General features: G+C 31.5%; 1 protein-coding gene across 2 annotated transcripts in view; it reads left to right on the top strand.

Moving 5' to 3' along the window:
- cbc (protein CLP1 homolog) overlaps positions 1-27,729 on the top strand; it is a 45,672-nt gene that overhangs the window by 14,748 nt on the left and 3,195 nt on the right. For both annotated transcript variants that reach the window (XM_075355976.1, XM_075355899.1), the window contains 3 exons: positions 6,302-6,472; positions 13,739-13,929; positions 17,316-17,535. In XM_075355976.1, coding sequence (XP_075212091.1) covers positions 6,302-6,472; positions 13,739-13,929; positions 17,316-17,535 — 582 coding nt within the window. The remainder of the gene's footprint in view (positions 1-6,301; positions 6,473-13,738; positions 13,930-17,315; positions 17,536-27,729) is intronic.

The following is a 27,729-nucleotide window of genomic DNA, read 5'->3' as shown; positions in this document are numbered from 1 at the left end:
GCACTAACATCATCTTATACGGATGGAATTTAAGGTCGGCATGAAGAATTCGTCGTACACTTCGATCAGAAATGGCTAGCGCAGCAGCAGCTGCTGAACGTTGTGGAGGCCGCGTAACAGCTAACCTTACAGCGTTAATGTTTTCAGGCGTTCTCACAGTCCATTTTTCGTCCTGTTGGTTTCATTAAAGCAGACGATGTGTTCCTAAAATTCTTCACCTACAACAATATCGTATTCCTACTATGAACAGACGCGTATTGATTTAAATTGAAATGTCTGCAAAATAAACGTTGTGTTACAATAACAGAGCATTTATTTTTAAAATAGGCTTCAATCACAAACGCTCATTGTTCACCCGACCACGACATACTGGCTACTGAAATAGCATGAATAGACCTGTCTATTGTCTATGTACAACACTCCCGCCTTCTTGACAGTGGTGCCAACATAACAATTACTATAAAATCATCAGATTTATATGCCGGACCCTGTACTTTTACTGTAAAATTAAGAAGAATTTAATGTGAGACACGTTCTCTAGAGTGGTCTATTTGATATAAAAAATCTAATGGTATATACGTACTTTCTGTTGCATACTTCTTGTTTATATTGTAATATTTATACTCTGTTACTAGAGATTTATACCCAAAAATAGAAAAATCAGAATGCCATTTTCCTTTTATAAAATTATTAAATTTGAATTTTGTTGTTATTTTCTCTAATTTGTAAGTTTGTTTTTAGGAAATATTTTTGATAAAGAAAATAGTTAATTTTCATGCATAAAAGCTTATCAGTTTTAATAATGAAAAACATTATCATATGATAAAAGTTGAGTTTTTTGTATTGAAACACCATTACATTTATAGGTTTATGAAGAAGTAGTTTAGTATATTACAAGACATGGATGTAAGACGTAATAATAATAAAGTAATTTATAAAAAGTTTAATTTAATTTATTTATAAATTTAATTTTAATTTATAAAAATATAACAGACTTCAACAAATAATAGTACTAAAAAGTTACAAATAATTATATTTTTCTTTATTAACTAAAGTAAAAGTATTTACAACAATTAACTAGTTTTGAAGTCAGTGCCACCCAATACAAGTTAAACATAAAGTTAACTAAAGTTAGTACCTCAACCAACCGCTAGGCGGCTAAACAGGATTCCCTCATGTAGAATGGGATCTCAAGAGCATATCAGAGATAGCATCTCACGATCGTGCATCATCTTGAGTTCACTGTTTACTTAAGCTCCGTTAAAGCCACTACTGGCCAGGAACGGAGGGGATGGTGTAGCAACCGGACACGCTACGAGGTGGGATCTTCTCCCCTCAGGGGGAAATCGAGATGTTTACTTAAGCATCTATAAAGAATTCTTATATCATATTTTTGTAGATCTCATTTTATGGTGGAGGTGAGAGGGGGTTGGCCCAGGTGTCCAGGCATATGAGGAAGATTCCCTTCGTCATCCTCCTGGATGTCCCCAACACCTTCAACTCGGTGAGATGGGAGGCCATTTTGCGGCAGTTGGAGGGAAGAGGTATCTCACCATACTTGCTGAGGATGGTATAACAATACCTCAATGGAAGGAAACTGAGAATTATGTGCGAAGAAGAAAGGGAGGAGGTCATTGTAACCGTGCAATGTGGGATGCCACAGGGATCAATCCCCATTCTGTGGAATGTGGTGTATGACAACGTCCTTCGGAAGGCTTGGATTTAGTGGCATACGGTGGCAATTTGGTAATAGTGGTGACTGTGAGCAAACTGCATAAGGTGGTGAGGATTGCAACAGGGACAGTTGAAAAATTAAGACCTGGCTTCAGGGGCAGGGACTACAACTGGCAGCCAAGAAGACAGAAATCATATCGATGACAGGAAGGCGGCGTATAACCCCATTTTCTATCAAAGTGGATGGGGAGGAGATTGCCCTGAAGGATGGAGCCAAGTACCTGGGAGTATGGCTCCACAGGACGAGGAGCTTTGCCTTCTCTGTACAGCAGCTGACCATTAAAGCAGAGGGAAGTCTTCAACACTTATGAGGCTGATAGCCAATGTTGGGGGTCCCAGGCCATCTAAATACATATATTATAACTGTAATATATTAAATTTAATATATTTATATTATTATATAATTAAAATACGGGTAGACCTACTAAGCATGCTGCTTAAATGAGACAGCAACATTTAAAGGAAAGTTGCCAAGAAAGGAATGATCATTTAAGGAAAAATTGAGAAAGAAGTGTCATGAATATTTCCGCAGAGACTTCTCAACAACGAGAATCTAGAATCACAAATGAGAACGTACAACAGTCGATTCTTACAGAATGAAAGTCTTTAGAATCGTCCTTGTCATGTCAGTTTAATGCACAAACGTTTGTCAAACAAAACCCAAGAGATATGTTCTCACCGCCTCGACTTGATGTACAAGGATGGAGAGTTACCGGGAGCTATACTCATAAAATTTGATTACAAGACTATTGGTCTTAGAATGAAAGATGTTGATGGTTGCACAATCAACATCTTTCATCAGCCATTTTACCAGTTTATACAACATTCCAAGAGATAAAGGGATATGAAGATGTTGAACGCAGAATGCTACCTCTAATATTAAGCTGGGTTGCAACTGTTCACAAACTACAGAGTACAACTCTTGACAGGGCAGTGATATAAGCCTTGGCAAGAAAAATTTTGCTAGGGGGCAGATTTATGTCTCTTAGTCAAGTTACTGGTGCAAGTGGTTAGCGGCTAAGGGTGTCTAGCCATTGGGTTTTTTATATTTTTCATAAGATTTTCATCAGATTTGGTTAAAATCTATATGGGACTATTCCAAAAGTATACTCCTTCAATTAAAAAATGATCAAAATCGGTTTACTAACGTCAGAGATATTTCGTAACACATTTAAAAGTTGTTTGTTTTTTTTTGTATTTTTCCTAGAATTATCATCGAATATGGTTGGTTAAAATTTATATGGGACCATTTTGAAAGAGTACTCTTTCAATTAAAAAAAAATTATCAAAATCAGTTTACTAATGTCAGGAGATGTTACATGACATACATTAAAAGAAAATATAGTCACATTGATAACCACCTCCTTTTTTGAAGTTGGTTAATGCTAAAAATAGAAATAGGGAACCAAGTGTTATTTTAGGGGATGAGCACAATAGATGATATTCTGGTGTTACAGTCTTCGTTAAACAAATTAAAAAGGATTTCAGAATTTTATGCAAAGTATAAATTAGTTGTTGTCATCTTTATAAAAACCATACAATCATACATAAGTCAGATATAAAATTGTACTAAACATATTCACAGGCGATCATTGATTCTGACCCCTAAATTATTTATGGATATGTCAAAGTTGAAGAAATTAAAGAAAAATCTGTTACAAAGATGGTTTTCAAACAGATTAAAAGCAAATAAGAAGTTAAAATTTGGACAAATCATTGGTGTATACCTAGAAATTTAGTAATATAAGCATAAATAAATAAGGTAGGAGAGGATATTCAGTTGAAAAGGTTACTGTTATTAGAAAATAATAGATAACTAGAAATGTTAATTAATGTACCACAGAAATTGATTAATAAAACAGAATACCACCAAAATGACATATTTGACGCTTAGATCATTTCACCCTTGACTTTTATTTATAATTATATTAAAAAATTAAAAACAGTTTTTTTTTTAAATTATTAATAATGCAGTAATTATAAGTTTTAACGTAACAAAATAATTATAATAAATAAAAAAAAAGATTTTTTAAATTAGACAGAATTTCTTCTTTTTTTATTAAGTAATTTATTTTTTATCTTAAATATTGTTACTGCATAAATAATTAGAAATTAAGGAAGTTAAAAATTTTGTAATCCTATGATACTGGTTTATGATCATACTTCCGTTCACCGTGCTACAGGTTTTCAGAAGTAATTCAATAGATTTAGGTGAATTTAGTTGAACTCTATGCCTCTCCTTAAGTTCTCATCCAAAAAAAGGATAGTTTGTTTATTATTAGTAGTAAAATATTGTCTGTAAAAACTCAAATTTAATATGACAAATTAAATTGTGATGAGTATTAACAGAGGTTATATTTACTGTATATATTTTTTAGAAGTACTCCATTTAATAGTATTATTTTTAAAGATAAAATAAAAAAAAAGGCTGAAACATTTTTTGTGTGGGTTATAACAGGTTATCTTCAAAATAAACTTTTTTTATAGCTATAGATTTTTTTTTTTACCGATAATGTAATACAAATAAATACATTTCTACTCAGTACAAACATATTGACAAATTTATCAACAGTTTTGCAAAAGGAAAAATTCTACTTTTTTAAGTAATAAGTAATCAAATCTACCAAAAAACATCTCTCTGCCTGTGAGTTCTGTTTTATTACTGTGTTCAAGTTCATTTTATATAAATGTTTAGGGCATATCTGGAAACTATTTGCTCTCATCACCCTCTGCATACTTATCCCAACAGTGTTTCTACTTCAGGAAGCGGTGATAAAATATTTTGAAATGGCTTTTAGTGTCATTTACTAATTTATTTTAATTTCTTCAATCTTATCAAATATTCCACTTTCTAATTTTAATATCACTTAGGAAACAAAACAAAAGTTGAAGGTGGATTGATTGAGAGTGTATTGAATATAGATGAAATAAAACAGTTTGATTTTTTACATGAAATTCATGGATTACCATTGCCGAATGCACAAATTTATTGTTGTGGTAAAGCATTCAAAATTTGGTTCTTTTCCTCCTGATATTTTCTCATCCTTTTGTTAGTAATGCCCTTCAAAAAAAATCATGATGACCCTTGATCAAACTTGATGTCCATTTTGGCATTTGTTAACTTTTACCCGCTTAATGGAAAAACTGAATTCAGTTATGATATCATAGCTGTGAATTCCCGTTTTATCATCCGTTTTGTTTCTTTTTTACAAATGTTTCATTTCTGAGCAGGCGCAGTGGCTCTGTACGTCCTTCGTTTTTCAGTTATATGGTTTGATCCAATTAGAATGCACAAGTTGACTTTAGTAGAGAGGTGTTGATGATTTCCCAAGCACACATGATCATCATCATCAATGAATCAAGACCATTTTCAGATCATATTAACTAGTTGTAACTTAGTGTATTTAAAAATACATGTTTTGGTTACTGCTTCTCTGCTCTTTTTAAAAATTTTGCATTAGTATGTTCCTCATTTAATCCACTCAATTTAAAAATCACAAAATAACATTAACTCATTTCAGCATTTGTGAGACATCGCTACTAATTGAAAGTTCATTCTAATTCAGTAATTAAACATTTAATTCAGTAAGATCAGATTGTCCTGCATTATCACAGAACAGCTATGCAGTTGTATAAAATAGCGGTCCTTTCAGTGGCACTGAAATTTTGAAATCTTCATTCAAATTCACCATGGAGTTTTCTCAGAATATCCTTGTAGCTCCTAAGCTTATCCTTTATCACTGGAGCTGTTGAATTTAATCCCAGAAAGTGAGACGAGTCATTCTTAGCTGGCTGATTTGCAAACAGAAGAAGTTGTAATTTACAACCTCAGAGATAGAACCAAATATCATCAAGTTAATTTTTTCCTTGCATCTTGATATTCAACTTGTTCATGTGGCAGAGAAGATCTGTGAAAAATGCAAATTCTGAAAGCCATTTAGGAACTTAGGAATATCACTCTACAGACCAATATTTCTCATGGAAGAATGACATTATTTTATCTTTCGGCTGCAAAACTCAAAGACGCATCCTACACTAAGTCACCTTACTTTCAAGTAATACAGTATATCAGAGTAATCAGTTTGTATGAAGTAAGGAATTTCTTTAAATTGTCTGCAAATAAGGTCTTGAAATCAAGTAGCATTAACAAACTTTACAGTGACATCAAGCACAAGTTTCATTTCCAAGGGAGATTTACTCAGGGCATCTTGGTGTATGACTCAATGTAGACACACAACATTGTTCTTGGGATATTCTTGATTAAAGATCCCAACAAATCCAGATTTTTCCTCTGTCATACTTTGTGATCCATCTGATATAATACTGCTTATAGGTACTTTCAAAGTTAAAAGGCCTTCCAGAAATTTATAATTATAATTATAATTTGAAAATATCTGACCCTGTTGTAGTTTGCTTTAACAATTATTTGCATGCTAATTGCTCTTTAAAGAGAAGTTTTTGTCAACCCCTCTTTTAAATAATAGCAACTGTGCAGTATCAATGCTTTCATCCATAGTTATTGGTAGTATTATTTGAACCATTCCAATTTGTGTATTTGTTGTTGTAGGTGCTTTATTGGTGGAACGCCCAGCAACTGTTGAAGAAGGATTCTCGCAACAAGCTCCTCTTGTATTTCACATGGGTACTACTAAGTTACAAACTAACCAAACTTTATATAATATATTAGTTTCAAGAATGGCAGAAGTTGTTCAAGAAAGAATGCAAGCTAACAAGAAAGGTATTATAGAATGTTTTACAATGCATTATCTCCATGTTTTCTTTATTTAAATGAACAATTAAATACTTATTATGACTTGTTGCTATCCTTTTTTTTATTTTTTAAATTCATTGTTTTGATCTTGATCTTAACTGTAAAATTAAATTGCTTGTTTGTATGTGACATGTAAATTATGACACGTGCTGGCATTTATGTGATGGTTTAAAAACTATATATATTTGGCAAACAAGGATTTCAAAAATATGTGTGGCAATACCAGTTATTGGTTATATATATATTGCTGTAATATTTTTTATGTCCAGTCTCTGAAGTCCTATTCTCTGGCAGCAAAATTTAATCCTATATATGTACATATGCTAATTCTGTCTAACCGTTTTGCAGCTGCATTGCTAAACATACATTAATCAAACTTTACTTTATCCACTCCTTCAGGATCGCTTTAAAACAAAAATTCAAAAGTTATAACTAAAAGAAAGTCAAAAAATGCCCCTTTTTTCACCATTTAATATATTCACTATATATATATATATATATATATATATATATATACACACATTAAATTATCTCCTATTTGTTTATCATCACGTAGCAGTCGCAATACTTCAAATCTAAAATCCAGATTTTGAAGGTTCAATATTCAGGACTACAAGATGAATGCAAGTCAAAATAAGTTTACATTAATTTGATTATATTCGTGGCTAAAAAAATAAATTAAAATAATCTACACTTAGGAATTAAATTAAATAATTTGTAAATTAATTGACAATGAACTGCTTCTAGCGGGAGCCGTGTGCTGCCGCCCATCACAACTAAATATATATATAGATTTTATAAAATTTACCAGCCAAATTCCTAGCATTTATCTCTGCGGTCTTATATAACACGTTATATTAAACAGATTGTTAAAAATGAAATAAAATGATGGATCCTGTCAAAACAATCTTCTGTATCAAACATTTTGGATACCAGCTTTTCTCACTATAATGAGTTACTTCTTACTGGAAAAAATATAAGAGATGTTTACGTACCAAAGATTCCAATAATTTCAACCAATCTTCCATTTCAGTTTAAATGTTTGCAATTCCCTTTAAGAATATCATACACAATGATCATCAACAAATCACTAGGACAGTCTCTAAACACTGCTAGATTATTGTTGGAAAATAGTTGTTTTGGTTATATGTAGTGTCAGTTATATGTCGCGTGCTCAAGAGTTGGTTTATCAAGAAATCTATTTATTCAGGCTGAGAATCGCCAGACAAACAACATAGTTTACAAACTACCTAATTAAGTATGTGGGATAATAATCATTTATTTTTTTTTATACTTTAATGTATTGTAATATATTTGATTTTACTATATTGTATTTTACTTTATTTTTATTGTTCAGCGACATTATCCAACATCCACACGATGTCGCTGGTAACCTGTATATAAGTTCAAATAAGATTTAATTAATTTGATTATATTCATGGCTAATGGATAGAATATCAATAAAGAAATCTTACAGAAATTCTAGTTTAAATCTTTCCTTCAATATGTAAATCATTCACTCCACAAAAAGATTACCACCAGGATGGCGAAGCTGGCCCAGTCGACTATAACAATAAAAACATAACCCTTTCCTTCCAAAAAGGGCTAGCCACCGGGCTGGCATAGTCAGCTAGAATTGAATAAAAATTAATTTTTTACATTACTAGAACGATGCTATTTTTATTGAACATATTAAATCAGCCCATGATATAAACCACTTGTTTTTATGTTACTATTCTATTAACATAAATTAAATTATTTTTTAATGTGATGATTTTGTTGGTTTCTGCTAGCAAACAACTTCTTTTTTTTTTTAAATTCTGCCTAAAGCCTGAAAAAATATTGTTAAAATTTCATATCTTTAATGATATCCTTTTTTTCATATAACTGAATTTCTTCTCATTTTGGAAATAAAACAATTTTCCACTATTTCATGATGACAGTATGAACTTTTTGTTTCTGGAAAAAAAATGTTGAATAACATTGGTTTGAAAATTTAATAATAGTTGGAGATTGGAATGCAAGCATTGGAAAAGGCAAGGAAGGAAATATAGTGGGTGAATACGGGCTGGGCAAAAGGAATGAAAGAGGGGACCGACTTATAGAGTTTTGCACAAAGTATAATTTAGTAATTGCCAACACTCAATTTAAAAATCATAATAGAAGAATATACACTTGGAAAAAGCCAGGCGATACTGCAAGGTATCAGATAGATTATATCATGGTTAAGCAAAGGTTTAGAAATCAACTCGTTGACTGCAAAACTTACCCTGGAGTAGACATTGATAGCGACCATAATTTGGTGATAATGAAATGTAGATTGGGGTTTAAAAACCTGAAGAAAAGGTGTCAGATGAATCGGTGGAATTTAGAGAAGCTTGAGGAAGAGGAGGTAAAGAAGATTTTTGAGGAGGACATCGCAAGAGGTCTGAGTAAAAAAGATAAGGTAGAAAATGTAGAAGAAGAATGGGAGAATGTTAAAAAGGAAATTCTTAAATCATCAGAAGCAAACTTAGGCGGAATAAAGAGAACTGGCAGAAAACCTTGGGTTTCAGACGATATATTGCAGCTGATGGATGAACGAAGAAAATATAAGAATGCTAGCGATGAAGAAAGTAAAAGGAACTATTGGCGATTAAGAAATGCTATAAACAGGAAGTGCAAACTGGCAAAAGAAGAGTGGATTAAAGAAAAGTGTTCAGAAGTGGAAAGAGAAATGAACATTGGTAAAATAGACGGAGCATTCAGGAAAGTTAAGGAAAATTTTGGGGTACATAAATTAAAATGTAATAATGTGTTAAACAAAGATGGTACACCAATATATAATACGAAAGGTAAAGTCGATAGATGGGTGGAATATATTGAACAGTTATACGGAGGAAATGAATTAGAAAATAGTGTTATAGAGGAAGAAGAGGAAGTTTAGGAGGATGAAATGGGAGAAACAATACTGAGATCTGAATTTAAGAGAGCATTAAAAGATTTAAATGGCAGAAAGGCTCCTGGAATAGACGGAATACCTGTAGAATTACTGTGTAGTGCAGGTGAGGAAGCGATTGATAGATTATACAAACTGGTGTGTAATATTTATGAAAAAGGGGAATTTCCGTCAGACTTCAAAAAAAGTGTTATAGTCATGATACCAAAGAAAGCAGGGGCAGATAAATGTGAAGAATACAGAACAATTAGTTTAACCTAGAATTCTATACAGAAGAATTGAGAGGAGAGTGGAAGAAGTGTTAGGAGAAGACCAATTTGGTTTCAGGAAAAGTATAGGGACAAGGGAAGCAATTTTAGGCCTCAGATTAATAGTAGAAGGAAGATAAAAGTAAAACAAACCGACATACTTGGCGTTTATAGACCTAGAAAAGGCATTCGATAACGTAGACTGGAATAAAATGTTCAGCATTTGAAGAAAATTAGGGTTCAAATACAGAGATACAAGAACAATTGCTAACATGTACAGGAACCAAACAGCAACAGTAATAATCGAAGAACATAAGAAAGAAGCCGTAATAAGAAACGGAGTCCGACAAGGATGTTCCCTATCTCCGTTACTTTTTAATCTTTACATGGAGCTAGCAGATAATGATGTTAAAGAACAATTTAGATTCGGAGTAACAGTACAAGGTGAAAAGATAAAGATGCTACGATTTGCTGATGATATAGTAATTCTAGCCGAGAGTAAAAAGGATTTAGAAGAAACAATGAACGGCATAGATGAAGTCCTACGCAAGAACTATCGCATGAAAATAAACAAGAACAAAACAAAAGTAATAAAATGTATTAGAAATAACAAAGATGGACCGCAGAATGTGAAAATAGGAGGAGAAAAGATTATGGAGGTAGAAGAATTTTGTTATTTGGGAAGTAGAATTACTAAAGACGGACGAAGCAGGAGTGATATTAAATGCCGAATAGCACAAGTGAAACGAGCCTTCAGTAAGAAATATAATTTGTTTACATCAAAAATTAATTTAAATGTCAGGAAAAGAGTTTTGAAAGTATATGTTTGGAGTGTCGCTTTATATGGAAGTGAAACTTGGACGATCAGAGTATCTGAGAAGAAAAGATTAGAAGCTTTTGAAATGCGGTGCAATAGGAGAATGTTAAAAATCAGATGGGTGGATAAAGTGACAAATGAAGAGGTGTTGTGGCAAATAGATGAAGAAGGAAGCATTTGGAAAAATATAGTTAAAAGAAGAGACAGACGTATAGGCCACACACTAAGGCATCCTGGAATAGTCGCTTTAATATTGGAAGGATAGGTAGAAGGAAAAAATTGTGGCCACGTTTGGAATATGTAAAACAAATTGTTAGGGATGTAGGATGTAGAGGGTATACTGAAATGAAACGACTAGCACTAGATAGGGAATCTTGGAGAGCTGCATCAAACCAGTCAAATGACTGAAGACAAAAAAAAAAAACATTGGTTTGAGTCTGAAATCGCAACAACAGTAATGCTTGGTATGCAACATATGGCTCAACATTTACACTGAAGTTATATATTATGCTCAGTGGTATGCTTTTGCTGTTATCGTGTTATGTTTATTGTAATTTAAAATTTAGTTAGTTAAGCAAACAGATGTTAGTAACTGGCATCAACAGGAATGATAAATGTAAAGCATAATTTTTATTATAGGTCCACTTTCAAATAATAGCTGTGATCTTTATGTGCTGAGGCAAATACTATATGTACAAAAACATTTTATTACTTCATGATTCATGAACTTAAAAATGTAACACATCATAAATAATGATTGTGCTTAAAATCAAGAATGTCATATAATTCTAAATAGCCACCTTAAACTGAAACACGCATTTGCAAATATTACAATAATAATAAATGTATAAAGCATAGAATAAATACATTCTGTTATGAGGGTCGTGAACTGTTCTTTGTACCATATTCTTGACGTTTTTATTGTTGCCAAACTTTGTGCCACATAAAGATGTTTTGTGAGGACCAAATGAACAAAACATTATTTATTGATGCAAGATCGGGACTGCGATGTGAATGTGGCAAAACTTCCCAACCTAGCTTTTGAATAGCTTTGCTTATCTTTTGAGCAGTATCAGGGCATGCATTGTCACTTGGAAGAATTAAACCTTTTGAGAGTGATGTTGTTTCCTCCTTACTGAGGGTTTAACTTTATTTTCTAGTAAGTCACAATAATACTGTTGGTAGTACACTGATCCTCCAAATATTCACAATTAACTGGGCCTTTATAGTGTCAAAACACCATTAGCGTCACTTTACTGGCTGATTGATAGGTGTGAATTTTTTTGTTGCAGGCGAATTCAGATGTCTCCTTTCCATTTTCTGATGTTTGGATTCTAGCTCTAAATAATGAATCAAAGTTCCATCACAAGTTATTATGTAATCTAAAACATTATTACTTTCTGCTAAAAACTATTAGTTAAGTCCTGTAGGTATGTGTCTTTGTGATTTGAGTTATCAACACCTTAAACACATTTTGCAATAATTCAGCTTACCATGGATAATGGAATGGCCATTGTCAACTCTTACATTGAATTTCAACAATTTCTAAAAATTAAAAAATTTTTTGTGTCTGTCCTTGCAAATAAAATCATTAGTGCGATTTTGCACACCATCAGTTGAAATTTCAACTGTATGCTTATTTTTACTCTTGCCTGCTGCACAGTTAAACACCAACAAGATATGATCGCTAACTATATTACATCAGTTTTTAAAAAAATCAAATTTTTTTTTAATGATATATTAATAATTTTTATTATTATTTTTATTTATCATATATTATTTTTCAACTAATTAATTTATTAACTTTTGTTTTTTCTCCTTTTTATTTCCGTGTACGAAGTAAAGGAAGTATTGTGATCGCAAAAAATTTCGGTTTTCAGATTTTAACAGAAATGTCCATTTTGACCATTCCTGAATCCATTTTGACTAGTTCCAGCATGATGTACGTATATATCTTGCATAACTCAAAAACGATTCGCTGTAGGATGTTGAAATTTTGTGTTTACAACTGTTGTAACAACTAGTTGTGCACCTCCCCTTTTGATTGCATGCAATCGACTGGACCAAAAGTGTCCAAAATCCAAAAAATTTGTATTTCAAATTTTTTCTTAACTACAGTAGTAAGTCCTCATCGAGAGCTTTTCAATGATATATGATAAGTGGTGCTTATTTTCATTGATTCCACAGTTATAGCCAAATAAAATTTAATTAATGACATATTTGGATCTTACAAGGGGAATGCACATCAGTTCAATTCTTTTTTTTAACTTTTTTTGTAATTTAATTATATTGATTTATTAATAATTATTGCCTTATGATTTAAAAAAAACTTTTACGATAAATAATAATTCAGTAACAATAAAAAAAAATATATGCAAAAATCAGAAGTTATTAGTGAAATAAAATTTTATGTACTTTTCATTTTAATTCAAACATTTTTAAAGGGGGTTAATAATAATTATTAATAAATCAATAAATTTAAATTTAAAAATAAAATAGTTTAAAAAAATATATGTATACTAAGTCAGTTTCGAAGCAATGTCTGCATGGTTACAGGTCTAACATGTTCTTACTTACACCACATAACTACTTGAGCAACATTAAACAAAATTAATATGTAAACGAATATAAAATGGAGATACAGACACCACAAAAAATGTGTGATGTAATGTGGTGTCCACCACAATCCAGTTGTGTCAGAATGCAGTTATGTCACAGTTATGTCACAATGCAGTTGTGTAACTGTCCACTTTATTAAAGAATTGGAGGATCTATCTCACTTTCAAATGTAAAAAGTTTAACTGAAGTGCAGCAAAAAATGTGTATATGTAATTTAATGGGCATAAAGGAAGTCATGTGTCTACATCAGATTTTTTTTTTACAAATTGAAGTTCTACCTAATTGAGTCACTTAGCTTAATGCTGATGTCTTACAACTGTTTTTAAGTTATTTCTTTATTTTTAAGATGTAAATTCTTTTTTTCTCTAATAAATACAGCCATTTAAATTTCTTATTAATCATTTTTAATGTAAATAAAAGATCATTAGTGACTTTTAAAGGTAACCAAGCTTTATCATTTGTCAGTTCAACTTTGCTTACTACCCATCTGTTTTGGATTTTTCATGCAGAAATGAAAAATGCAAGCATTGCATGACTTTTTGAAAATTTCATTGATTCAAAATACAGTCGTGATAAAAGTTTTTATCTAGCCTGGTTTTATTATGTTCCAGCTAATGTATCTGGTATGATTGTCAACACTAGTGGTTGGATCAAAGGTGATGGCTATAAGTTACTAACTCATGCTGCCCAAGCCTTTGAAGTGGATGTAATTCTTGTACTTGATCAGGAACGTTTATATAATGAACTAGTACGAGATATGCCACAGTTTGTTAAAGTTGTTCTATTACCTAAAAGTGGAGGAGTAAGTTTTGACTTTATTTAAATTGTTTTACAATCTTATTTTTAAGTATTTGTGTCTTTAAATGAAAATAATACTATTTCATCTGGCACCGAAAGTCTTATACTGAATTAGACCATCCTTTATGTTCTTTTTTATGACAAGATGTTCATTTTATAGCATCCAAAAAATGCCAAATTTGGCATGGATTTGAACCCAGGACCTTCTGTATGAAAGGTAAATGTGCTATTACTATGACATGTAGATCAACAGAATATCGATACTCATACTTATTTATTTAGACAAATTTTCTGTTATATATTTACTACTGTTAAATTTTATGGCAGTGGAGAGAAATATCTTAAGAAATAATAATACTGCTTTGTTTTTCACATTAATTATTCTGTGTAAAAGAAAAAATAAATATGCTAAAAATCGTTAAGTTTTGTGATTATTATTTATCTTTATCAATTTTTCTTTTTTCCAGTGAGTGGGATATTGTTTTTAGATAATATTCTAATTAAATTCTGTTAGCATAATTAAATTACTGAAAGAATTTGATTTACATTGAAGATGTTACATGTTTTTACAAAAAACATAATAATTGGACTTGAATTATAAGTTTTCACTTCAAATGGATGTTAATGTTTTTTTCATAGGACTTACTTGAGAAGTTGTTAACGTTCTCTGAGTGAATGTATATTTTAGAAAAGTTGTTGCTTGATTATTGATCATAGTATTTTGCTTTTCAGCTGATGTTTTATTTTCAGGATCATTAAAGTATATGTGCACATTAGATGTAAATGCTTGTTCTACATGTCAAGTAATAGTAGAGTTATTTAGTACTCAATGTATGGTTGATACCAATCATTAATTTCATCTCATTTTTATTCTTGGGTGGTCATTCTTTGTTTCATTTTTTGAGTTGTTGATCCTGCAAAAATGGTATTCTGGTCGGAAGACTTAACTATTAATTTGTGCAAAAGTACACAATTGCCTCAGGGATGTCTACATTATGCATATTAAAATAAACAAAAATGTAATGCAGCTTATAACCATCATTGAAAAAGTCATGAGACTACAAGTGTTTGGTAAAGAAATCGTACAAAAAGTAAATAATCTTGGTTCAGTATACAGTTAGGAATTGTAAAAGATAAAATTATCAAACATCTCGAGCTGGAGCTGACAAAATGAAGTGATTTAACTTGTTACAGAAAAAGCTATGGATAATTGATGATTCTGTACAATTGAACAAAAAAATTTTCTTTTTACTGTCCGTTATTTGTTTTAATAGTTAAATAAGTTATTTCTTAAAGTACATACATTTTGTTAATTTATGACAATTTTTTTGTTTTACTTACTAGTCATAACATAACATAGCCTCTTGAAAAAGGTTTTAGTTTTATTTAAAATAACAATATTTTCAAAATTGAACTTGAAAAATAGATAAATTTTATTGTATTTATTTGATATGAAATTTTATTTCTTCCAATATAACTGTTTAGATTTAAGTAATGTGTACAGATTGTGTTTGGCACATCATATTTTGTCTTCACGTTGTGATAATTTTCCATTTCCGTTTATTTCAGTGTTTATTTCCTACACACATAAATTTTTCTATTTGGTGATTTCATGTTTGTTTAACTGGGACCTTTTTTTTGTTCAACACTTTGCAAACATTGAATTTAGATTTGTCTTCTGTCATGACAGCTTCTTTGTTCCTTTTTTCAACCACTTTTTTTAACATGTTCACAGTGGTTGCCGTAAAATCTATAAATTTTTCATCCTTCATTTTTATTTGATGCCTTTTATTACATTTCTTTTGATTTGTTTGTTGATCAGTTCATCTTTTTTTTGCAATTGTTCTTTGACTGATTCCTATAACGAACAGCATTATAGGAAGTAATGAACAGCGTTCGTTATAGGAATCAGATAGATCGTCTTCTCTTACTACTTAAAATTTATGATTGGGTTACAAAAGAAGTTTAAAAATAATTCCCATGATTAGGGCATTTATTTTTTGGAGGCAAATGTGGGTAATAGCTTAAACTTAAGTTTAATGAATATGTTTAGAAATGTTACAGATATTCTGTAAAATTCAGTTTTTGTGTGAAGTTCAGTAGTTACTGTGCAACAGTCTTAACAATACTGTACCATTCCCAGAAGGCATGTTAAAAATTTATACAGTATTACTAAAGAAACTTTCATAACTTTTTTCATTTTAAAAAGGAGAACCCCCAGCTTTTGATTGTATGGCTTTTAATTTTATTCAATTGGAAAAAACTTTGAAGTTTTCTTTTATTTCTACATTCTGTGATATCATATTAGTATTCATGAACCACCTAATGTAATTAAGAGGTGTTTTCACTCCTTAGATGATTTTTCGCCTTGATTCACACATATAAGTAAAAAAAAAACTTAAATTGTTAATGCAGTGATAATATCCAATTTATTTATTGCTAGCATATAAGAAACTCAGATTGAAAATAAATAAGAGTAAAACAGCTAATAAAATGTGATGTAATATGGAGGATAATGAGAGATAAAATATTAAGATATGGGAACTATTTACCAAAATATTATTGTAGAGTTATTTTTTACTTAGACAGTCAGATTTCAAAGGATGAAGAAAATAAGGTCAACATCCAAAACAGACTGGTACAAAGCAAGGAAAGCTTACCCGAAGAAAAGAGGTTACTAATATCTGATATCTGTCAAAAATATCTGATCCTTAAAAATATCTGTGTGGAATGAAGCATTTTATGATATTAAAATGAAAAATAGGAGAATGAAAAAAGAAAAAATTGGAATAAGTTGAATTGTGTTTTTTACAAGAGGATATTGAAAACTAGGTGGCATGTTAAAATTTGAAATGAAGAGGAAAATAAAAGATTATAATATTTGGATTTTTCTTTTTTCTGTTAGCCTCTGGAACCACTGTAAGGTATTACTTCAGAGGATGATACGTATGAATGTAAATGAAGTGTAGTTTTGTTCAGTCTCAGGTCAACCATTCCTGAGATATGTGGTTAATTGAAACCCAACCACCAAAGAACACTGGTATCCACTGTCTGGTATTCAAATATTCCTATAAAAGTAACTGCCTTTACTAGGATTTGAACCTTAGAACTCTCAACTTCGAAATCAGCTGATTTTTTTTCTTTTTCAATTTGAAGTATACATATAAGATGGCTGCTTTAACGTCATATGAATTTATAAGAATTTCAATGTATATAAATCCTGAATTATTCTATTTATAATTAATTTATTACTCTTTTATAAAATTATTTTCTTAAAAAAAATGTATATTGTTATTGACTGACTACCTTTGCTTAATAATAGTGCACTTAATATTGCAGTTAACTTCTGGATAAATGTATATAAGTAATCACTGTTTCTCATGCTTTTAGGTAGTGGAAAGAAGTGCACAATATAGGCATGAAGTTAGGGACAAACGTGTACGAGAATATTTTTATGGACTACGTACTCCATTACATCCTCATTCATTTGATGTAAAATGGAGTGATGTGCGGATATATAAAATTGGTGCTCCTGCTCTTCCAGACTCTTGTATGCCATTGGGTATGAAAGCAGAAGACAATATGACCAAGCTGGTTGCTGTTACCCCAGGTATTTTTTTTTTTTTATGTTTCAGTAATGAATGATAGAGATAACAGCTCTTGAATGGTACTTATGCCGGGAAAAGATACCAAGGATAAGAAAGAGAAAAGGAAGAGGGGGGAAATTATATATTCCAAGAATAATAGTTAAAAAATTCATTTGAATACAATGCTCCTGGGTTATTACCATTACTATCATTGTGATTAAAGATAAATAACATCTTGTTTGCTATATAAATTGTTTTTTCTCATTTTATAATGAATATAAATTATTTTAATGTATAAACACAGTAAACAACAACTCAAACATATTTTTTTTCTTGTTTTTGATGACATCACCACAATAAGCTTGAAGCCTGTGCGTGGGATATGGAAAATGTAGCGTATGAAAAAATGCCATGCCTGACCGGGATTCAAACCCAGGATCTCCAGGTAAAAGGCTGAGACGCTACCACTTGCGCCACGGAGGCCGGCGCGAGTGGTAGAATTTTTACAATAGACATTTTTTTAAGAATTAATAATAAAAAAGTTAATCTTGTATTATGTCATCTAAGACAAAATGTATAATACAATTCAGTAATAAATAAATTAAAGCAATTTAAAACAATACCTTTTTATTAGCAAAAGTATTATTGCTAGTGTTGCGCATTAAAGAAACAAATTGTGTTAATAAAGCATTTATTATTGCGTTAATAATAATACAATTTCAAAGCGAAATATATCAACAATTTGGTAGAACCCTTATTCTCAAATGTGACACAAAAAATGTTTGTGCACAATGAGTCCAGAGAAATTTATTCATAAGAAAGATTAAAAAAAGATTGAAGTTAGGTTTCAGCGGTTATAAATTATTAACTGATCTTTGCATGATTTTTCAAAAATAAAATTTATAATTAAAGTGGAAGTTTATGACTTTGCCATATTGTTGACAGAGAACTGTCAACAATATGGCAAAATACGTACAATTTCCGAGATAAATGTTTTGCATTGAGGATAGTAAATATTCCCATAGGCAGAGAATTTGACAAACTATACACAATCTTATAGAAGTGAGTTGTCTTAATATGTTAATGTGTAAATAAAAATAAAAAACTGCTGCTGCAAAAAATTTCTTTTAACAGCATGTAAGCATGACAAGTTGTTTGGAGAGTTGTTGGAGTTTAATTATTGGGACTCTTAGGATGATAAGCCAGAGGCTGTACAAACTCACCTCATTCACATAACCTCATATCATAGAAGGTTTGAAGTACCTATTGGGTAGAGGATCCATTTCTCAAAATAAAAATATATAAAAACAAAATATTTTGGTAAATACTGGAGCAATTAATGTTTTTTATTTTTTCAATTTGGAAAGTTCAACATGCGCAATTGCAACTTTAGTAACGATTGCAACTTTTTTTTCTTAGAGTATCCACGTTGTATGTTGTATATTTAAACTATTTTTGATAATAATTGATAAAAAAACATTGCGTGCGCGCGCGCGTTATGCGTACATGTTGTTTTTCATTTTAACAACTTGTTATGAAGATTTTTTATAATTTCATTAGTAATGCTTTATTTGATAATATTGAAAAATAGTTTTCAAAATTTATTTATCATAAATTAACAGAGAGGAAATATAAGAAAAAATCCAATAGCTACTTTAGTATTGATTTTTCATGAAATCTGATGGCATATTCAGTTTGACCATGTTGAGCTACCCAAAATTAAAAAAAAAAAAAAATTAAAATTCTCCAGTAGTTGTCAAGATAATTAAATGTAATGATTAATAATATACACTATGCACATCTAATATGTATGTGTATACATATACTTTCCTGCTGCTGGTGTAGTACCCTCTCTATTCAGCTTCTTTCATGGTCTTGGATGTTTATCACTATATCTGAATGCATTTTTCACCTATTTCTATCCAGTATATTGCTTTGCAATGAATGGACAATTTGAAATACTTGTAGTTCACTTGAAAAATCTATTTGAAAGATTTGGATCAGATCACTTGTCAAGCAAGAATGCATTATACAAAATGATACACAAAAAAAATTTAAAATGTAATTGTTCAAAAACTACTTATCGAACAGCATCTATTTTTCACCTGCTTAATTTTGCTATAACTTTTAAATTGGCAGAATTATGAATTTTTGAAAAGTAACCCTTTTTTAATTTTTTTTGTTTTTGTTTTCTTGGTTACAAGTATCCTAATTGAGTTGATCAAGAGCTCATTTTAAACGATTTTCAATTCTTTATAACTTTTCTCATTGGAGTACATTGATTGCTTCATTAGTTTTCATCCTTTTTTTTTTTTTTTTTTTTTTGTCTTCAGTCATTTGACTGGTTTGATGCAGCTCTCCAAGATTCCCTATCTAGTGCTAGTCGTTTCATTTCAGTATACCCTCTACATCCTACATCCCCAACAATTTGTTTTACATACTCCAAATGTGGCCTGCCTACACAATTTTTTCCTTCTACCTGTCCTTCCAATATTAAAGTGACTATTCCAGGATGCCTTAGTCTGTGGCCTATAAGTCTGTCTCTTCTTTTAACAATATTTTTCCAAATGCTTCTTTCTTCATCTATTTGCCGCAATACCTCTTCATTTGTCACTTTATCCACCCATCTGATTTTTAACATTCTCCTATAGCACCACATTTCAAAAGCTTCTAATCTTTTCTTCTCAGATACTCCGATTGTCCAAGTTTCACTTCCATATAAAGCGACACTCCAAACATACACTTTCAAAAATCTTTTCCTGACATTTAAATTAATTTTTGATGTAAACAAATTATATTTCTTACTGAAGGCTCGTTTAGCTTGTGCTATTCGGTATTTTATATCGCTCCTGCTTCATCCATCTTTAGTAATTTTACTTCCCAAATAACAAAATTCTTCTACCTCCATAATCTTTTCTCCTCCTATTTTCACATTCAGCGGTCCATCTTTGTTATTTCTACTACATTTCATTACTTTTGTTTTGTTCTTGTTTATTTTCATGCGATAGTTCTTGCGTAGGACTTCATCTATGCCGTTCATTGTTTCTTCTAAATCCTTTTTACTCTCGGCTAGAATTACTATATCATCAGCAAATCGTAGCATCTTTATCTTTTCACCTTGTACTGTTACTCCGAATCTAAATTGTTCTTTAACATCATTAACTGCTAGTTCCATGTAAAGATTAAAAAGTAACGGAGATAGGGAACATCCTTGTCGGACTCCCTTTCTTATTAGGGCTTCTTTCTTATGTTCTTCAATTGTTATTGTTGCTGTTTGGTTCCTGTACATGTTAGCAATTGTTCTTCTATCTCTGTATTTGAACCCTAATTTTTTTAAAATGCTGAACATTTTATTCCAGTCGACGTTATCAAAAGCCTTTTCTAGGTCTATAAACGCCAAGTGTGTCGGTTTGTTTTTCTTTAATCTTCCTTCTACTATTAATCTGAGGCCTAAAATTGCTTCCCTTGTCCCTATACTTTTCCTGAAACCAAATTGGTCTTCTCCTAACACTTCTTCCACTCTCCTCTCAATTCTTCTGTATAAAATTCTAGTTAAGATTTTTGATGCATGACTAATTAAACTAATTGTTCTGTATTCTTCACATTTATCTGCCCCTGCTTTCTTTGGTATCATAACTATAACACTTTTTTTGAAGTCTGATGGAAATTCCCCATTTTCATAAATATTACACACCAGTTTGTATAATCTATCAATCACTTCCTCACCTGCACTGCGCAGTAATTCTACAGGTATTCCGTCTATTCCAGGAGCCTTTCTGCCATTTAAATCTTTTAATGCTCTCTTAAATTCAGATCTCAGTATTGTTTCTCCCATTTCATCCTCTTCAACTTCCTCTTCTTCCTCTATAACACCATTTTCTAATTCATTTCCTCCATATAACTCTTCAATATATTCCTAGAAGTTTTCATCCTAGAAGTGAAAAACTAAAAAAACTGGTTTTCCTACTTTTAAACATTGTTTAAAAAACAAATTAGGAGTTGGATACATCTATGTTTTCATATATATTATTAATCGTATTTGAAATTGTGGCACAGATTGTATTTTCAGGTAGGAATTCATCACAAATTCAACTTTTCTTTTCTCTATTGACTGGCCTAAATAGCCGATCAAAACAGCAGTGTTTCTCACCATTTTTGAAAAAAACAATTGTGAACATGTAATTCCTAGCTTCATCTAATTTTTGAAAAGGATAATCATTTTAGGCCTTCCTTAGTATCATGTATTAAGTTTTTTCCCAAAAGTAAGTGTACTGATTATCCTATGGAAGAACAGGTAATGTAAAATTCCCGTGATGTATAACAGTGTTTAGGTACTGACCTAGGTTATACATGCATACTTGGTTCAACTGATCGGTTGAGTCAGTCACATGCTACTGCTGTTTGTGTTTGGTCATGTTTTTATAACCTCATTACATTTGCAATGAAGGAAAATACTGAACAACGTTATGCTATCAAATTTTGTATGAAACTCAACAAGTCTTCCTCAGAAACATTTGATTCTTTAACCAAAGCTGAGATGCCACTCTATTGAGAACTATGGTTTTTAAGTGGCACAAAGCTTTCAAAGAGGGCCAAGAAAATGTTGAAGACGACCCTCATTCTGGAAGACCAACAATGATTATTGTTTTTCTCGACAACTGTGGCATTGTGCACAAAGAATTTGTACCTCCAGGACAGACAGTTAATAGTGCAGACAGTTAATAGCGCCTTTTACAAAAATGTCTTGGAAAGCCTTCAAAAACGGGTCCAGTTAGCCTGAATGGACATTGCACATGATTGAGTGCTGCACCATGATAACGCACCCAACTCACACTTCGCTTTGAATTCGAGAAGTTCTGGCAAAGAAAAACATTGCCCTACTTCCACAGCCTCCCTACAGCCCAGATCTAACTCCATGCAATTTCTATCTCTTCCCTAAGTTGAAATTGAAGTTGAAGGGTCATCATTTCGGGACGATGGAACACATAAAAACACTGTAACCAATGGGCTACACACACTTAAAGAAAATGACTTCCAGTACTGTTATAAACAGTGGAAGAAACGTTGGAACTGCTGTGTAACTTCCAAAGGGTCATACTTCAAAGGAGGTAACTTGTAATTTCAGGTAAATCCAATAGATAATTAAATAAAAAATCAGTATACTTACTTTTGGGACAAACCTTATTTGTCTCTCTAAAATCCAATGATGTAGATGCTTCAGTTGATTAATTCTGGAAAAAATAATTATCTAATAGATTTGGGGAACAATTTTTATCTTGCTGGCAGCTTTAAATCATATTTATCATAATATCCTGGAATATATTTCCTTACCTGTTTATCATAAACTGTCAAACAAAATTTATGAAATTAATGAATGAAAATAACTAGACCATATGAATTAAATTTGACAAAGACTATTAAAATTTTATTATAAAAACCACATTTGTCAACAGCTAATTACAGTACGTAGATGTGTTTTGGTAACAAAAACAATTAAATATTGTATAATAAAAGGTAAAATAGAAGATAGAATTCATTTGATTTTTTTGGGGGATAATAACTTCTTAAAATATCTACTGTTACAAATACATTCATGTGCTGTTCTGTAAATATCATTTATAACTTTATAATATATTATGGTGAATGTTCAAGATTCCAAATAACCCCAGCCATTATTTCTTTTATTGAATTGTACCAGGTTTTGCACAAGTTCTCTTTTGATAGACCCACAGATAATAGTCAAAGGGTAACAAATCTGAGGTTCTCGCTGGCAAGCTTATGGTCCATAAATATTATTAAATCTACGGTGTTGTGTGTTGTGGCTCCATCTTACTGTAACATCAATTGCATTCTCTTGTTTAATGGTACATTCGCAATAGACTTGACAAAAAAAATCTTCTAAAAATTACAAATACATTAAAGCTTCAAATTTTTTTAAATATTAAAAAACCTGTATGTATATGTTAAATATATTCTCAGTAACAAAGACTGTACTTAACAGTTTCTATGTATGAAAAAAAAATGTAGAGAAAGGCATGCCTTTAATTACAGTTTAAACAAATAATTATTAAATTAAATAAGCACACATATTGATAATGTGTGTATGCTTATAAATCCAGCAGAAAACAATGTCTGGTCAACACAAAACCAGTTTGTTATAAAAGAAGGCTACAACTTAGTAGTTGTCAGATGTAGATGTACCACAATAAATAATCTAAGATTATTAATAAATTTATACATGATTTTTTTAAATTCTCGTTGAACGATTCTAATGGAAATAATTAAAAAGTTATGTTTACCTAATTTTTAATAATAATAATCTAATTGAACAATACAAAATTTTCATCATCAGAAAATAAGAAACACTGACCAGGACACCATGGAATCTAGGATGTAGGCTCTACAAAGGTATACCTGGAAAGGGAGTGATGGAAAATGTCCCACAATTTGGAACAGGCTTTTTAGTAAGCCTCAAAATAATAAACTGTGTACAAGAATTCAAGTCACAATCCCAAGAATTACAACACTCACTCTAAAAGCATCTAATAAAATTTACACTATAATAAACATCCATGAACTCGCTAATAATAAAAATAACTCCAAAAGACGTAAAGAAACAAAAGAATTTTGGGATTTATTTGACTTGACTATAAATAATAATCCCAAATACCCTGTCAAACAATGAACTGGAGACTTCAGTGCTCAACTAGGCAGAGAAAGAAGATAACTGCAGCATCAGAAAATAGAAAAAAACACCCAAAAGAAAATAAATAAAAATGGACAGAGACTCATGGGTGCAGAAACCAGACCTAATCTTGAAATCCACATATTTCAAGAGGAAACCTCAAAAACTCAAAACCAGTAAACACCTTGAATACACTAAAGGAAAATGGCAACTAGATCGTGCCTTCTTGGACAAACACCATCACAGGGAATTCTACATTGTAAAAGTGCTCCAAGGAGTAGACACAGGCACAGATCACTATCTAGTCAAAATTGGAAAAATTAAATTTACTCCCCAAAGAAAGCAACAAAACCAAGTCCCTAAAACTAAAAGAAAAATAGACGCTATCCAATTAATCAAAAATGAAAATTTTCAATAAGCAACTGAAAAAATAACAATCACGGATAAACTTGAAGATCTAGTCAGCAACCTTAAAAAAAATCACAGATGAATTAGCCCAAATAAAATCTCATTAAAACATCAATGGTAGAACAGCAGATGTGATGAAACAAACAGTGGATAAAAGACATCAAGTATGGCTATTTCACTAATCCCAAAAGAAACATCTTTCCAGAATCTAGTAAAACAAAGAAAAGAAACCACCTAAATACTAAGGAGAACAAAAAGACAACACCATAAAGACATATTGAAGCCAGTAGAAGAAGAATTTAATAAAACACAGTCGAAGGACTACTACAAAACCTTCAAAAATCAGCTTCAAAAATACGAACCCCCAACCCTACTAATAAAGAATAAAAACAGTAAACTGGCCCATAATAAAGAAACACGGAAATCCTAAGTAAATATTTCAACAAACTCTGAAATTGCAAAGAACTGACAGAACTCCTAAACTTCAATACCAACACCACCAGAAAACATCAACCCACCTACAGTAAAAGAAGTCTGCTAAGCACCGGGTGAGATGAAGAATTACAAAGCAGTGGGAGAAGGTCAGACTTTTGTAGAGATCTGGAAATATGCAGGAAGATCAGCAATTATTGCCCTTCATCAACAGCTTGTTAATATCTGGATCAAAGAACTACCAAAACACTGGATGACAGCCCTCATCCATCCACTACACAAAAAAGGGGACAAAGCAGTCCCTGATAGGGACTGGGGCACTCTGACAGGGGCACTCCTAGACACAGCATACAAAATTCTTTCAAGAACCATTCTCAACAGGATCAATTCACAACTCGAGAAAGAACTATGAGAATACCAGGGAGGTTTCAGATCCTGGAGGAGCTGTCAAGACCAGTCTCAAGCTAATAATGAATTTCAACTGTAAAAGAAACAGAGACATGGTGATAACATTTGTAAATTTCAAGAAAGCTTAAGTCTGCATTCTCAGGGAATCCCTACTAAAAATTCTAAGACACCTCAGACTACATACCAAATTAATAAATTCAATAAAACTGCCTCTCACAAACACTAAGTTGAAGGTAAAATTCAGCGGCGAGCTCTCAGAACCATTTGAGATCAAATCAGGACTGTGCCAAGACGATGGGCTCTTATCACTATTATTCAGCTGCATTCTAGAAATGGTAATGAAGAAATGGCTCAAAAAATGCCCCCAAAAGTAAAGATAGGCTGAAAAATTAAAACAAACTGTCTTGGTTTTGCCGACAACTTGGCACTGCTAACAAATGACATCGACTAAGCTAAATCACAGATATTAGAACTTCAAAATATTGCAAATAAAATTGGCCTCAAAATATTACTAGAAAATACAGAAATTATGCCCCAAAAACCAACATGATTAAAGGAAGTAAACATAAACGGTAATAAAGTCAAAATTGTAACCCAGTTTAAATACCTCGATCCAGATAAGAAGAAACAAAGTAGCTAAAGCTCAGAAATTAACCTGTTACATTTACGATTAAAAATTGCTGTCAATAAACGCAAAAATAAGACACTACAACACAGTTATAAAACCAGAAGTCACTTATGCAGCAGAAACACTTTTGAACAAACAATCAAAGACTCCATCAAATACTCCAAAAAATCAGAAGAAGAATTGGAAGAACCTTTATCAATAAAAAGTACCAGTAACATGGGCAGTGGTGGATTGTGCCCAACAAAGTTGTGTACAAAGAGTTAGAACCCATCACTGATACCATGCATAAGAGGAGATGGATTCTTTTATCATGAGGATGCAAAATTCAAGACTTCTGAAACAGCTAGTACAGTACAATCTCAACTCGAAAAACACCAAGACAGGGTGCAGATGGATCAGAGGATCTGAAGGAAACTGGCCTTACACCAGAAGACACCACAGATAAGATAAAATTAAACAAGAAAATCAAAAACAAAAACACTCACAAGAAGAAAACTTACGATATGAACATTTTCAACACTAGAAAGGGCACAAAGATCGGAACGTACGAAAAAGTATTGGGAGGACTGCAAGGCCCAACAGTCCCATTGAAGAGACTGATATTGGACTGACTAAAGTGATCCTATGCATTCATAAAAGATAATAAGATTATAATATAATTATACATATAATATAATAATATTTATGATAGATATATATATATATTTTTTTTTTCTTATGGAAATTAGCCTTTTTAAGATTATTCATATTATTCCTCTGCACTATTAAATAATATATATTTTAAATTCTACTAACATAATCCACCTAGTACAGACAACTGAGATAAGATATTTATTATCTTAATTTTATCATGATTTTCTTTTTATCCTCGGTCATTTGACTGGTTTGATGCAACTCTCCAAGATTGTCTGTCTAGTGCTAGTCGTTTCATTTCAGTATACCCCCTACAACCAACAGCCCAACAATTTGTTTTACATATTCCAAACGTTGCCTGCCTGCACAATTTTTTCCTTCTACCTGTCCCTCCAATATTAAGGCATCCTGGAATAGTCGCTTTATTAAAGTCCAATATTAAAGCGACTATTCCAGGATGCCTTAATATATGGCCTTATAAGTCTGTCTCTTCTTTTAACTATATTTTTCCAAATGCTTCTTTCTTCATCAGTTTGCTGCAACACCTCTTCATTTGTCACTTATCCACCCATCTGATTTTTAGCATTCTCCTATAGCACCATGTTTTAAAAGCTTCTAATCTTTTCTTCTCAGGTACTCCAAGTGTCCAAGTTTCACTTCCATAAAAAGCTATGCTCCAAACATATACTTTCAATTCCTGACGTTTAAATTAATTTTTGATGTAAACAAATTATATTTCTGACTGAAGGCTCATTTCGCCTGTGCTATTTGGCATTTTACATTGCTCCTACTTTGTCCATCTTTAGTAATTCTACTTCCCAAATAACAAAATTCTTTTACCTTCGTAATCTTTTCTCTTCCTATTTTTATATTCAGTAGTTCATCTTCGTTATTTCTACTACATTTCATTACTTTCGTTTTGTTCTTGTTTATATTCATGCGGTAGTTCTTGCGTAGGACTTCATTCATGCCATGTTATATTATCATGATAGTACTTTGACAGATACCACATCCTCAGTTATG

This window comes from Lycorma delicatula, chromosome 1, assembly GCF_047948215.1.
Source record: "Lycorma delicatula isolate Av1 chromosome 1, ASM4794821v1, whole genome shotgun sequence".
NCBI lineage: Eukaryota > Metazoa > Arthropoda > Insecta > Hemiptera > Fulgoridae > Lycorma > Lycorma delicatula.
The sequence above is the reverse complement of the archived record's forward strand: the minus strand, read 5'-3'. Positions and strand labels throughout refer to the sequence as shown.